We start from the raw sequence: 15,524 nt of genomic DNA, 5'->3' as shown, positions 1-15,524 counted from the left end.
TCCACTGAGTATGCGCTGTCTGCATCTCTGAGTGGATTATTCAAAGGGGGATGCAAGATGGTTTCTCTTGGTACAGTGCTGCCTGACTTGATGCCTCTTGGAAGTATGTTACTGTTACGCCTCAAGTTCTGCAGGTCTAACTTAGTTAACAATTACTTTTTGATAAGCGGGTTAAAAGAAAAAAAATCCTTTCCTCACTCCCAAACAGATGTAACTGTATTGTCTCATAACTGTGTTTATCTCTGCCTGTGGTAAGATGAGTTAAAGTTAGTAAAATCATACTGAGTTCATCGAAGGGTTAGATCTGTCAGCAAACTGACAGCAAACTGTTTCAAACCGCTCCCTTTTAGTACCAGCAGCACTTGTATAGGCTTGAAAACAGACAAAAGCAGCGACGTCTTGTAGTGTAACCTACAGCACTGGGATCATTGGTAGAAGCATCCACTTGAGTGGTTCAGGTGCTGTGGTTGAGGGAATACTTCCACCTTGTTTTTGTAAAGGGATCTACTTTATCCTTTTACCTAGTTCTTGTGAAAAACTGGAATTCAGTTGTGGGTGTTGGTTTTTTTTTTCCTCCCTATTTAATAGAAATAATGAAATGCAGGGAAAATGTAATTTTATTATTCTAAAGTGTGTATATCCTTGGGAATTTTCAAGGGAATTATAGGTATTTGCTTTTGCTGTGGTTCCCACTCATTCATTCTGTTACTTTTTGTATTCTCCATCTCTAGATACCTGCTCGAACAAGACTTTCCAGGCATGCGGATTGGTCCAGAGCCTACCACGGATTCTTTTATTGCTGTGATGTATGGAGATTCAGAAGGAAGTGTTCCTGGAAATGCCCTAGTTGTGGATCCTAAGAAGCCGTTTCGCAAACTCAGCCGCTTTGGAAATGCTTTCCTGAACAGGTGAGATCTGTTTGCTTGCTGTCTTTCGATTTTTATGTTTAAATTTCTACTTGATACCATCTTCAGGCATCAATGTTTTTACTAAGTTTTTTCTGCTGTATTTGTTTTGAACAGTATGGAACAAATATTCAAATACAAGCAGGGAGTGGTGTCAGTTCAAGTGAATTAAAAAAGAAAAAGCAGTACTAGGTTGAGTAGTACTAGCATAGATCTGTGTACACTTGGTAAAACTTAAAAGAAATTTAAAAAGGTAAGGAGTGTTTTATATATATTCAGTTATCAGAACAGAAAATCATTGTTAAAACCAGTTCACAGAAAACTGCTGAAACGCTCCACCAGCTAACTTGTTTGTAAGGCATTATGCCAGCTGGAACTCAAGATCAGTTTGGGCACAAATTTCCCTGCTCAGTAAAACTAGTAGATTAGTACTATTATTAAAAACTACCATCCAAAAAAGGAAAAGATCTTTTCCTTTTGATGCTCTCTTGTTTCTTTACACTGGTCTCACCTGAGGTCTTGGTAGAGCTCTTTAAAGTTGTGAATTGCTGGAATATGTAAAAAGATCTACAAGAACGGAGAATATTTGAGTATGCCTTCTGGATAAAGTACATATTCAAGCTGTTAAGTGTTTAATTTTAACTAGCTGGTCTTCAAGCAGTCCCATAGACCAGGATGATAGTGTTAGCTTCTGGGTGGCTGCTGGGTATTTGCAAAAAAGGGGAGAGTTGTTCAGGGGCTGTGAATATTGCCATAGGTAACTTAAATAGCAGGCTAAATATTTCCAGTTAAAAGTTATTAATAACTTTGTGCGCATTGTGTGAGCAATCACCTTGTTTTCTTCCTGTATTTGATAGTGGCTTGACATGGAGGCCTGGTTTTGCAAGCCAATTAATCTAAATTGGTTCTCTTTTAACAATAAACTTTCCTGTTTGGCTGATAAACACTGGCATATGTGTTACAAGTTCATCATGTACAGTCTTACCTCTCACTGTGCTTATTCTCAGAAGAAAGTTTATAGCTGCTTATAGTTGGCTTGGCTATCACTTCGCTTGAGATATCTGTGCTGAGAGATAAGAATATGTGCTGTGGGAAGCTGCATACAAGCCCCATTTTAAATAATATTTTTGTGGTCCAAGACACCTTTCTGTGAGATTATTGGCTAAGTCTTGTCCTCCAGATCACTGTTCTGTTTCTCTCTTTCCCCACCATTGTGCTCTCTATGAAAAGTTAATATAATTATACTGTAAATAGTATTTTGCACAATATTCAAATATTGACACAGAACATGTAATAATACTAAATGTTTGTTTGGATGAATGGGTTACATAATTTTTTGGCTAAATAATCTGTCTAGCTAGTTGTGTCAGATCCTGAATCTTAGGCAAGCAAGATTATTTGCTAGCTAAAAAGATGTATATTCAAAGTAACAGACTAAATTATTCCAGTTCTTTTGGTGACTGTGGTATTGTTATATTGCAGTGCTGTAAGCATCCTTATCTTCCCCAGCATTCACATTTGCTCCTTAGTTTTACAGCAGAGATCTAGGTGCATATATTCCTCTAGCACCATGCTTCGTCTGCCACTCTGATCATATTGCTGCTTTTTCAAAACTCTGAACTCATTTCTCTTTCCTACTTTACCTAGTTGAAAATGTCTTAGGCTTTATTTCAGTGTTTTTGAGTAACTTCTCCCTGTCGTCTTTACCTGCAATCATACTACATATTTTGCTTTGCCTTCTCTTGTTTGTGATACTGACAGTAACAATGCTTTATACCTAATATTACATTTTTCACTCCTGTCTTAATATATTTCTCTCTCCCCCGCCCCCTCACCTCTGCTTTTTTTTTTTTTTTTTGGAATGACTTCACAATTCTAGTGTTTTGTTTTGTGGAAAAACTTAAGGTATTATTTTTGCAACACTATGGACACTAAGACTGTGAAGTCAAGTGCCCTGTTCATGTAAATGTAACATGAAAGGAAACAGTGACTGAGGTAATGGTGAAACTAAAACCAAACAAGAACACAGTAGCACAATCAAGGCTTGTACTTACTAATTAGCCACATTAATGTATTGATGTTACCTTGCCTCTTTTTTCCATGACCTTGCTTCTTATTTCCCCCTGTATCTCACTGCTTGTGACACATGTCTCTGTAAGGCTCCTGAGTGTAGAAACTTGTCTGTTTTATTTCTCCTGTGTACTTTTAAGGAAAGTTGGAGGGGGAGGGAATGGGGACAGGACCTAGTGTGCCCTTGGATGCTGGTTAAAGTAAGTGAGGAAAGAATATTGCAGTATACCAGAAGATCATGGAAATAAATTGGTGCTGCTGAGAAGAAACGCATGGTCTTGCTCTATTTTAATGGGTATCTGAATGGACACAAAAAGGAGTATAAATTCTTACTAGATTCGAGCCATCCAAAGTTATCTAAAAAAAAAAAAAGAAAAAAAAACCCAACCAAATCAGCAGATTACAGGGTTATTGATTTCATTTTTGCAAACAGTGTAACTTATTTTTGCAAGGGTGGTCTAATATTGCTGGTTTTCTTTAACAATAGTTTTATAATAATATGAAAAACATGACAGTATCAAAGGTCTAATGTGTCATAAGCATTTACAGTCATCTCATTTGCACAACTATTTTTGTAATGCTTTTTTTGTGAAGGTCTGTTGTCGTTTAGGTAGATAGTATGTAGTTTTGTTTTTTATGATGCAGCACTTAAAAGCATACTTAGTACAGGTCATGTAAGAAATAGCAGTTCAGAGCCAAGTCTCAATGTCAAAAAGAGATATTCAAATACAACTAGCATTACAGTTTTAAGTTGTCTGAAATATCAGTTTGATGTAAGATTTTTAACCCATCTGTTATCTTTAGATTATGGTTATATTCTAAAAGCTACAGCCAGTTAATTCCAAGTTTATCCTTCTATTTCATATCTTTTTCCTATATACGTTCCTCCTCCGTTTGCCGCTAATGACTGCTGCAAAGACTGCAGTGTCTTTACATTTCTGAGGCCTGTAGTTCTCTATTTTCTTGCATGGCCTTTTCTAGCTATCCCAGTTCGAGTGATGCCCAAGATGAAATACTGCCGTATTGTTCAGCTGAAATAATGGTGCTTGCCTTCCTATAAGATAGGCCTAGAAGCATCTCAGTGATACTAAACAAGCACTGGGCTTTCTAAGGTTGAAATAAAGTGATAAGAAAAAACATATATGAAAACTGAGTCTTCACACTTCCAAATCTATGAAAGCTACTTTGTTGTACATACTAGTGATGTATTTTTTTGTAATGGTTGACATGGTCAAATGTATCTTGTTTGTCACTTAACGCACATCCACTATGCTTCCACAAAATGTCTTTGCTTTAACATAGTGTCTTCTTTAGGTTTTGGAAAGTTCAAAAAATGTTATTTTATTCAATAGTACCTCACTGCTCTTTCAAAAGCATCTCTTAAGCTAGCAGGAAGTTAGCCTTAGCAGAAGAGTTTGCTTCAGATATGCAGTATTTTCTACACCTGGTGTTCCACTAAAACAAACAAACACCCCCACCACCCCCCCAAAAAAAAAAAACAAACCAACAATAACAAAAAGGGTAGTGCTGTTTACATACCCTAAGGTTTTATCAGGCCAAGATGGCTGCTGTTTCCTTATCCCCTCTTGGGTTTCAGGGAGAGGCATAGCTGATGCTGCCGTTTCTATCATACCCTAGAAGGGATGCTGTGTGCTTTTGTTACAGACTCGTTACTGCAAGGACACCTGAAAAACAAGGTGAAGTGAGGTGTAAGGATTTTTTTTCTTCTTTTTCCTTTGAATCATCTGGGTTGTAATCTGTGCAGCAATAGCTTCCCAATTTTGATATATCTTACATTTTGTATCTGATGTTTCACTGCCTGAACTCTTCTTAACTCAGATTATCTTTGGTCTTAAAGTTCTTGTTTGACCTTGGCGCGGTTAAAATTTGCTGTCTGTGATACCCTTTTTCTTGAGGTAGTGTGCCTTCTAAAGTGATGGGTTAACGCAGGGCGGCCATCTTGTAGCCTGGGCCTGCAGCTTCACCGTGTGCCAGGCTGCCTCAGGGCAGCTTCACAGGAGGAGGGTAGGTTACGTTGTGTGCTTATTAGTACCGTCTTCAGCTGCTACCCGATAAGAAGATTAAACTCTTACACAAATCTCTTAAAGGCAGTTTATGATGAAGGCAGGTGAAGTTCTTCAGTCATGAACTATCCCAGAAGCATCAGAGTAGTTTGGATTTAACATGCGAAGTGTTCTGCATGACTCTCAGAGGCCTCGTGAATTATTAATTTTTCATAATACCACCATTGAATTTGTCGCCCATCGCAGAGGCAGCAGGCTATTGTTTAGAGCATGCTGTGTGTAATTTGAACTCTTGGTTCTGGCAGTGTGAAAGCTTTTGCTCGGTTTGTAGGAGAAATGCTGTTGTTTTCAGTCCTCCGCAAACCCCACCTAAGGAGGGTGGTGGGTTAGAGATGGGGGCCGTTCAAACACTGCCAGAGCAGATGAGAGGGTGACTTGCCAGTGACTGGAATATAAACGTATTGTCAGTATGGCTTTCTGCCTGCTTCCCTTTTCTTTTGAATCTCTTTGGATTTGGGCAAAAGTTGTACTACATGATGAATTGTTTCTTGTGTATACTAATTTTGGTCCTAGCAAAATGTTTGTTTTATGGAGTCTTTTTGTGTTGCATATATGGCCTATGTTGTCAGCTCTTGCAAAATTTGGAATTTTATCAGCACTTAGACATATGGTTTTACAAGGTTTTCCTGTGTTTTCTTTTTTTATGACAAGCTCTCTGTTTACATTTTGTTTTCTTAAACATGTATGGTTGCCAAATATAGGAGTTCATTAGGACTTCAGAAACTTTTTTTTTTTTTTTTAAAAATCTCACTTGAGTCGATACATAAGTAGAGTCGATACAAAAGTAGATACATAAAGGGGAGCTCTCAAGGGACAATCCACATGTGAGCTAGAGCTATTGTTAATGTTTTTTCTCTCCTCCTTTCCTGCAGGTTCATGTGTTCTCAGTTACCTAACCAGGTACTGAAGAGCATCAGTATCATCGACAGCCCTGGCATTCTCTCTGGAGAGAAGCAACGCATCAGCAGAGGTGAGTTGCAGGCCTTGAAAATAACCGAGCTCGCTAACTATTTTTGCTGTACTGGACAAGTAATCATCCTAACCTGTTGGGGGCCTGTTTTAGTGGTATTGAGTGGTGGTGTGTCCCAAACTTTCTTACTACAAGGCCTTTTAAACCCATGTTTTAAGGCTGGGTGTGGGGTTTGGAATTTTTTCTCTTGAAAACTGGTTGGGTTGGGATTTGCAGCTGTGGCTGCAAATGGCTATGGTTGCATGGTCTGTTGACTAATTAGTGCTTTGACACTCCTGAGAAAAAGCTTTATTTCTGTCATTTTAATTGCTTTCCACAAAGTAATAATGAATAGACTCTTATATATACTATTGAAGTTCATGAATGAAGAAATGTTTCATAATAGGTAATAAGGGGCTTTTATTGTAGGCACAGCTGCTGGTGTTGCTTCTTAAGGTTGCTCAGTCATGCTGTAATACAATTTTCAGTCAAAAGAGTTAAGGTAGCAGGAAGAAGAGGGAATGAGAAGATTTTAAATAAAATGAAAATTCAGCAAAGAACTGAACCCTGTTTTTAACATGCTGTTTAAGAAGTTAGCCTGTCTTTGAGAAACTATTTAAACAGCATGATGTAAACTTTCTTCCTTGTTTCCTTCAGCTGCATTTAAGTGCATGTCAGGTTTCTGTGGAGCTGTAAATGGTAGTGATCCAGTGTGTGGCTTATGCTGCCCTCTGTTTTCAGACCTTTGCTTAAGAAATGGAAACTTGTGTGTTTCATGTGTGTGGGAGGGGAAATAATCAGTTCTTTAACATATCACACCTGGGATTTTTTGAGGAAATCCTGGAATGAGCACAATATATGGCAGCTGTGCAACCATAGTCTTGTCTTTACATTGCACTGACAGAACAAGAGACTCACTTCTTAGGACTGTAATCTAAACTATCTTGCTTAGTAAACTGGTCTACTAGATGTTTCTTGATTCTTTGTTCAGTGACGGAATGTGGTTTTTTTGTCCTCTTTATTGCTTATACAGTCATGTAAAGCATTCATCATGGGGAGAGATCTCTGTTTTCCTCTATGTGATATATTGGTGAACTAGTAGAGATGAACAGCATGAGTGCTCTACATCTGTGCAAGCAAAGGCTTGAATGTTGTGAAACCAGATGAGTAAAACAAATACTACATGTTGGCACTGTTATTTCTAGGCAGAAATAATGAAGTGTATAACAAATGATCTTTAATCCTGAAAAAATCTTATCATAAGATGTCCACAAATATTTAAGTCTCAGTTTACACAGACAGTCTGATAAAATCAAAGATGGTCTTAAATCTTGTACTTCTACTTCTCTGTTGTGGATTCCAGCTCCCTTTTTCCTCCACCAAGAAAACTTAGATGCATCTTTTTCCCTCTCTGCTTGTTAAATCAAGGGAAAATGATGCTTGGCAGCATTCAAGTATCTGTTGCCACTTTCATAACAGTATCGAAGTGAACATGAAATAAGCAGAAAACTAGAACATCATATTTATATGCCACTGAAAGTGACCACTTGTGTGACAAAATTCAACACCATTAAGTATTGCTGTGGAAGTCCCAGACTTCATGTGTGGGACAGAGTTGTGTTTTGCTCCAGGTTGTTTCACTGGTAGTCGTGTGTTGCTTAAAGGACCATGGCTCTTCACTGCCATCTAGAATTGCTTTTGTGACTTAACAAAACATACGACTTTTTCCTTTATTGTTCCGGAACTCCATTTCTTGATGGTATCTGCCTTATCAATTGTTTTTATGGCCTAGCTGGCCTGCCCTTTGGTATGGTAGACTTTCACCTAAGTTGACAGTGCTCAGTGATAACCTCAAACTCTTATCTGTTTCACAGGCTTTAACTTGACTAGTTTGCATTTCATGAATTTTTTTTCAATGTGTTAAGGGTTGTCCTGAATACGTAACTTGGCATAGTTCTTCTATCACAAATGTGGTTCTCCCACATGCTGTTTAGCTTTAACCAGTGTGGTTGTACCATACATAAGGTTTGGGGAGTCAGCTTTAGAGCACTGTTCTCTCTGTGCCCAGGCTTGCAGGGCAACTGCTGCCAGGGTTTAAGGTTTCATATACTTAGGCATCAGCATACATGAAGTACCTACAAGTCACTGTATGGACCTATTGCATGCACCTATTGCATGCTCTTATGATTAGGCAATACTGCGCTCACCCATGTCTGAAATACTGCATAGTCAGATACATTTCCTGTATATGACTTTTGGGCTGCTTATGCAGTTTCCATACAGTTGGTTTTGTGGAGTACAAACTTGACTTGTCCTGTGGTGCTGCACACAGCAAGGCCTGTCTGACCTGCTTCCTGAGGGAGTCAGACTGACTTCAAAATATTTATGCTACAAGTCTAATTTAGCATGTTTTGAAGTTTGAGTTGCTTAGATTACATTTTAAATCACTGTGTGTAAATGTAAGCAGGATTCTACAAGATGTTTTCTGCTGTCCCTAAATGTGTCTCTGTCAGAGAAGGTTCTGTTTGTACACCTTCAGACCAACATAGGTTTTTTCCTACAAAATGTGTGTTGTTACCCCTTAAATTCACTGGCTGCTTCTCACTGAAAAAGGTTGTAGCTGGTGTGCTTCTCTATGGGAACTGCTATTTCCTTTCACTGTGAAGGTGATTACAGACTTGAACATAGGAATGCTTTTCTGTGCTTGCCAGGAAAGCTCTAAGTATACAGGGTGATTCTTCAGAATTTCTTTTCTGACAATTTCACAATTTTGTATTTCAAAATTTTATGGTTCAGCAATTTTTTTAAGCTTTCGGTTTCTTTTTATTTCTCTCTCAAACTTTTGTTTTTCTTATGAATCTTGCTGCTATTCTCTAAATAATATATACAAGATGAGATTTTTTTCATAATTCGGTAATGGAATATGACATTTAGTAACACCTGATAAGTATTCTTAGATGGTTTCTACTCTGCACATTATTGGTGTCTGTTCATATCTTATTTTTAAATTATCTTTCTAGAAGTTTAGCTTGTTTCTAACATTGGTGAGCAGCAACTTTTCTTATTCGTGATGTTTTAATGTATTTGATAGAAGAATAACATTACAGGACCTCAGTGTAAAACCTTCACTCCTTGCTGTTGGTGTTTTTTCCATCTTTGTGTGAGCAAATGCTTAACTATTTACCTATGAATGGATGTAACAGCTGCATAATAATAGAATTTGACAGATACCATTAGGAGTAAGGTGAAGCCTTCTGAGACCAACAAAGCAATAAAATGTTAACTTTCAGTTTTAAAATGCAGGAAAACAGTAAAGGGACTATGTAAAAATACAGGATATGCACTACTTCCCATGTTTTATTTATAACTCTGGAAAGCATCCAGGCCACGGATGAAGGAGCTGATTGCTTTCTGAAGGGTCAGAAATATACATAGAGTTCAACATTCAAAGCTGGCTCTCTTGACACACCTTTCCCGCTCCTGTTGTCGGCAGGAGGCTGTGCCAGAAGCTTTCTGCCTGTCAGTTCAGTGGCTGCGTAAGTGGCTGGAGGAGAACGTGCAGACGTGTGCCAGCATTGTCCCTGGTCAGACAATGCCGGTCCCTGTGCTGCTTCTGCAGCATCACTGGTGACGTTCATAAAGCCTATGTCAGACAGAAATGTGCGTATGGTCTGCAAGGTTTGGAAGGACCAATGAGCGTGAGGAGAGGAGGAAGGAGAAGCAATGTCTGGCAGGGTGTGGGGAGGAACTGCTGTTAGAAAGGGAGGGGAGGTTTGGCTCATGATTGAGTGGCATGAAAGCAAGTGTTTCAAGAAGTATGGGGAAAGAGCTCAGAGGAAAACGGAGGATATTGGTTAGCTTGCATTTTTAGACCTAGAGTTACTTGAATACAGGTAATTTTCTCAGTTCTATCTGGCTTGTGAAAATGTAGTCATGGATTAAGTAAGGTGATGTATATAGTTGCAGCATTGTGTCAGGCTTTCCCTTGCAGTGAGACACTGTACATTCTCCTTAGGATTAGTCCAGCAACAGGAGTGCAGTAAGAGTGTTATCCAGGAGTGCTGGATTGAGACAGGCTTTCATTAACAGAACTGGAAACTTGAACCCCAGACAGCAAAAAAGTGCATCTTTCCACGTGGCACTGAGCTCCATTTGAAAGACTGGAAGTTTAGATGCTCACCTGTGGCAAAGCATTAGAAGAACAGCAGACTGGGCAGGGGGAAAGGCTGCTCTTTTCCGCGTCCAAATTGTGTGTGGTAGCTTTGGTTGTGTGGTACTTAGACAACAATGGCAGGTGGGATTGCTCCAGCACTGCCCACCCCTGATTCATCTGGTATGTCAGTACTGTTCTGTGAGCTTGGAGGCTCCTCACTGCAGCATTCATCTGAGGCACCTCTCTTCTGCTGTGCCAGTAGCACCAGCCCCAGGGGTGGAAGAACTGGATGCTCTGCCTGTCTGTGCTCACAGAGGATGGGTGGAGCCCATCAAGCCTCCCTAATGCTTTTGTGAATTGCAAAAGCTTTGGGAGATGGTATTAGGGCAAGTCAGAAATTATTTACCTTGGGCCCATGAGGGAAAGCCTACCATTTGTTTAAATCTTTATTACTAACTGGCACAGAAAATTGACCGGTGCTCATACTGCATGATTGCACAGCTGTATCTTTGAGTATGGCTGGTGGCTGTCATGCACGGGGCTGGTACTTCGCCCTGTGCTAATGACACGAGAGCTCATGATCGTTCCTCTCATCAGCATTGCCAGGGCTGGTAACCACATGCAGTTTCTCTCCAACTTCTTCATCTCTTCCGCATTGTTTCATTTTGTTCTCCTCTGTGGTCTCTGCTCAGTGTGTTACTGGTGCCTGACAGTTATGCCTCTGTCGGAGGCACCAGCATGCTCCCTCCCTGCAGCTCGGGATGAGCTCAAGAGCTATGCAGTGCTGCTGGTAGATCGCTACTTTCCTTGGTCCCTTAACTGGGTACAAAGGTGACTTGTGACTTTCTAATATGCATTTGCAAGTAGGTGTTGTACCTGGTGAGACACAGATCCTCAGGCTGGATATAATTGCTGACAACAGTCATTGGGAACAAACCTTTGAAGAAATAGCAACAGTAGAGCAGCAAGAGGCTGAGAAGTATCAACACCAAATTTTTTTTGGTCAAGTTTTCCAAACTGATCAGTGTTGACCTAGTACTGCTCAACTTTGAAAGCCATAATCCACACACATGTACTGTACGTGACAGGATCCTGAATGCGTTGTGTCTTTTAATGAGGTCTTTTTCTTACCCATTTTCAACAAGTGGACTTTTCTTTCTCAAAGCAAATGCATCATTAATATTTAATCCATATTTAAAATAAATTTATTGCTACTTAACATACACTTGTTGACTGTACAATTGTTTTTACAGTTCAAAACTCATCAAATGTGTGGTGGGAATTTATATATTTATTTAACCAGCCTTATAAGTCACCTTCTCACATATCCATTTGTGGAAAACTTAATAGAATTTGACTTGCTTCATTTTGCAATTTTATGTATTTCATTTGACGTATATTTCCTTCTACATGAGTGAAATCAGAACAGGTTATTGCATAGCTCAGATTTGTGCACTGTTGCAACTATGTTGTGACATACAAGTGACATACAAGATCTCTCTTCTCCCTTTCTTTCCTGCTAAATTTTTATAAAGATAAATTATTCATACTGGTTTTGATTAGATGGTTAGTGTAAAGTGAGAATAGTTCTCTTCCAGCTGTGTTTTGTGCAGCTTTCCTCCTTGCCCTCACCTTTCATCTTGCATTCAGCCCTTCAGGAACTGGTCACAGGAAAGAATATACCAGAGTAGCATTATCTGGAAAGGGGCCAGATTTTGCATTCCTTACAAAGTAATCCTTTTAATGGAAAAGGTTATGTTGGCTTTTTTTTTTTTGTATAGACAGTTAATGAGTCTGACCTGCATCGTTTTGGATCCTATTAACACCTTTTAAACATAGCCCTCTTCTTTCAGTTTGTTGTGTCTGTGCTGGATTTTTAGTGAAGTTTTATGATCTCTTTTTTGGGAGGGTGGGGGAAGACAGGTAACTGGGGACATTTTCTTACTATTAACTACAATTTCTGGATTTCATTTCATATGCTATTTGTAATTTTTAAACAAAAGATTTAAGACTGAGTTCTTTCCTGTGTTGCTATACATGCACAAGTATGCTCCATGACAAATCTGGAGTTCACCATTTTTTCCTATTTCATGTATGTCTAATTTTCTTGATGTTGGCCCTAGTCAGGTTCTACTGGAATGCAAATAAAGCCGATTTGCTTATGGGTTCCCTGTTAAAGACCAACAACAACTATAATGAATGATGACTTGACTGAACCAGCAGTGTTTTAAGAAAAGCTAAGCAACTTTACAATGTCCCCATACCCTTTTATTTATACTGTTTAAAAGATGCCAGGGAGAATGAGGAGTGGTTAAGAGTCTTTCACTTGTATCTGGACCAGGTGTATGAAGTATTTGGATAATTGGTTCATGTATGAGTAGTCTAAGTGGGTTTTCTTTGCTGCGGGATTGGAGGTTTAAAGGCTTATCTCACACAGCTGAGAAACAACCAAAGACACCCTGGAGGGCTCACAGGTGGTAACTGAGCTTTCTTTGCTGTTGGCATTTAAATATATGCTGCTGGGAGCAAAACTGTTGATTCTGTTTGGGTTACTTTACACCAGTCCTTGCATTTTGACTGCTCCCTCTTTTAGCTCTGATTTCTTTCTAAGAGGTAGAGGAGGGGTGGGATGTTGGCTCCCAGCTCATACCTTGCTGTTCCTTACTCAAACAAGATGATTCACATCCATGCCAAGCCCAATGCCACATCACTAGTGGTGACTCTCTGTGGATTAAATGTGTCACTTCTGAATAAGGATTTCCTGAATACTGTTTGTTATGTGGATTAGGAACCAGCTGCACTTATAAAAGTGTTCAGACAGGTGCTACTAATAGGCTTTATTTTAGAACATCAAAAAGGTTGTTTCAGATGATCAGAAAGGTCACTGCTCATGTTCTGTAACCTGTCACATCCCCAAAGCCATCAGCAATGCAGGCACACTACTTGTAAATTGGATCTCTGAATCTGCTGTGAAATAGCAGCAAGTGTTGCAATGCAAGGAGAGATGAGTTTGGAAGTGGTATTAAAATCCAATATTTTCGGTTGCTGACTTGCGATGGAGTGCTGCACCTGTGCTGTTTTCCTTGTTAGTACAGATAGGCAGTGCTACCAAAGTGGTTAACAGTGATGAAGAGAGCTTGTGATAAGAGCCCTAGAGGCCTGCTTATCTTGAGCACTCTGCTGGAGCCAGAACTCCTGGGAAGAGGCAAACATGGGCGTGAGATGGCAACTCACAGCAGCAGAAAGGATAGTGACATAAGAGATGGATGGCAAGGTGGAGAGAAAGGCAGTGATAAAAACAAAAGGCGGTAATAGTGAGACCGGTCTAAGGAAATGTAGGATACAGTTGTCCTGACCTCATTGTCCACAGACACTCTCCTCCAGGTGGTCCATCTCATCTTTTCCCCCCAGGTAGATGCTATGGTCCCCTTGTTCTCTATCCCCAGCCCTACCTTCTCTGAGACTCACTTTTCTGAATGGTAGGACTGTAATAGTGTATTCTTCCTTCAGGCTACGACTTCTGCCAAGTCCTCCAGTGGTTTGCTGAGAGGGTTGACCGCATCATCCTCCTTTTTGATGCCCATAAGCTGGATATATCTGATGAGTTTTCAGAGGCTATTAAGTCCTTCCGAGGCCAGGATGACAAGATCCGAGTGGTGCTTAATAAGGCCGACCAAGTGGACACACAGCAGCTGATGAGGGTCTACGGTGCACTCATGTGGTCCCTGGGAAAGGTGATCAACACTCCAGAGGTGCTGCGGGTCTACATTGGCTCCTTCTGGGCCCATCCTCTCCAAAACACAGAGAATCGAAGACTCTTTGAAGCCGAGGCACAGGATCTTTTCAAGGATATCCAGAGTCTCCCACAGAAGGCTGCTGTGCGGAAACTCAATGATCTCATTAAGAGGGCAAGACTTGCAAAGGTAAGAAAAGATAAAAAAACCGAAATTAATTGAATGAGCAGTCTCTTCTATCTCTTTTGGTGTGTTCTTTCTCACCCTTCCCAATTTTTCTCTACCTATAAACTGTGTGTTTTTCAGCAAATGGATTGAATTGTCAGTTTTTCAAGGAAGAGGTAGCCACTCAGGATATAGAAGCAAGTAGGAGGAAATTGAGACTTGCACTGGCATGCCTCCCTAACTTTAGAGAAGGGATTTGATGCTTTTTAGGCCATTAAAGCTATGGTTTGCTTGGTAGGGGAGTGAATTTTTTTTTTTTTTTTACACTGTGAAGCAAGGTAATCTTAATGTTACTTTTTGGAGATAAACCTTCCATATGCTTTTTTGCATATTAATGCCTTAATGCATACTGTCAATCAGCTACTGTGGAAGACCGCTTTGACTAAATACATTTGTTATACGCTGGAATACAAGACTGATTAAAAGCCTCACTCTTGCTGAAGCACAGATCCTGATGAATTGGAGAGGTGCTTGTGCATTAGATTGAAACTCTTGAGCCTCTCAGATTGCATCTTCATTCCCAGTCAGAGACACTTGGGTGATACAGACTTTGTGTCATCGTATCCAGAAAAACCCATCTCTTGTTGTCCAGGGACATGAGTTATGTGCCTCACTGTAGGTAGCGCCTGTAACTGTTCCCCTTGTTTTCGGCTCTGGAGGAGTAGATGCATTGTGTGCAACTTACAGTCACTAACTAGTGTGTGTGGGCAGGCTGTGTGTGACAACACTGTGACTGTCTACAGCTGACTGTTGAAAACCTGTTTAATTTTTTTGATAGGTCTCTAGTTATCTTTGATGAATGAGTGGATGTCACTTTAAAGCTTTGTGAATTATCACCAAGTTTTAATTACCTATTTGTAAAACATTCTGATTATATTTTACACTGATCTTCAGAATCCCTGCTTAACAATGCTAGCTTAATCTGTCCTTTCTTCTCACAGCCTGACTAGAAAAAGCTTTGGTTGTAGTCAGAAATATTTATTTGCCTGTTTCTCTGATTCTGCAGTGAGTTTATTTTATTGTAGCACTGCAGCTGCTGTTAGAATAATAGTTAAAAGCACTGCCAAGCTTCTTGTTGTTTTGAAGAGCTCAAGAACAGAATGAAAATTGGTGATTCAAGAATTATGATTTGTCATTTGGAAAATTGGAAAAGAAGGAAAACTAACCTCAGAAATACCTGGGGAGAAAGCTGGTGGTACCAGACAGAAATTCTAATTTCCTATGCAGTTATCAAACAGAATGTGAGTTGAGTTAATGCAGTTGTCTTGGAAAACATTTTCATGTGGACTTCTAAGCAAAAATGAAGAGGACTTGCACCTACGTTGATATAAGAATAGTCATGTGGGGTTGTATACCACTTCCTATGTTGGCTTAATTAACTCTCTGAATACAATGATACACTTA

General features: G+C 39.7%; 1 protein-coding gene across 1 annotated transcript in view; it reads left to right on the top strand.

The window, feature by feature from the left end:
• The window catches only part of EHD4 (EH domain containing 4), a 32,357-nt gene that overhangs the window by 6,959 nt on the left and 9,874 nt on the right, over positions 1-15,524 (top strand). The window contains exons 2-4 of the mRNA XM_075502775.1: positions 732-908; positions 5,932-6,029; positions 13,672-14,084. Coding sequence (XP_075358890.1) covers positions 732-908; positions 5,932-6,029; positions 13,672-14,084 — 688 coding nt within the window. The remainder of the gene's footprint in view (positions 1-731; positions 909-5,931; positions 6,030-13,671; positions 14,085-15,524) is intronic.

The sequence above is a fragment of the Mycteria americana genome, chromosome 5 (genome assembly GCF_035582795.1).
Source record: "Mycteria americana isolate JAX WOST 10 ecotype Jacksonville Zoo and Gardens chromosome 5, USCA_MyAme_1.0, whole genome shotgun sequence".
NCBI lineage: Eukaryota > Metazoa > Chordata > Aves > Ciconiiformes > Ciconiidae > Mycteria > Mycteria americana.
This window is presented reverse-complemented; position numbering and strand designations above follow the sequence as displayed.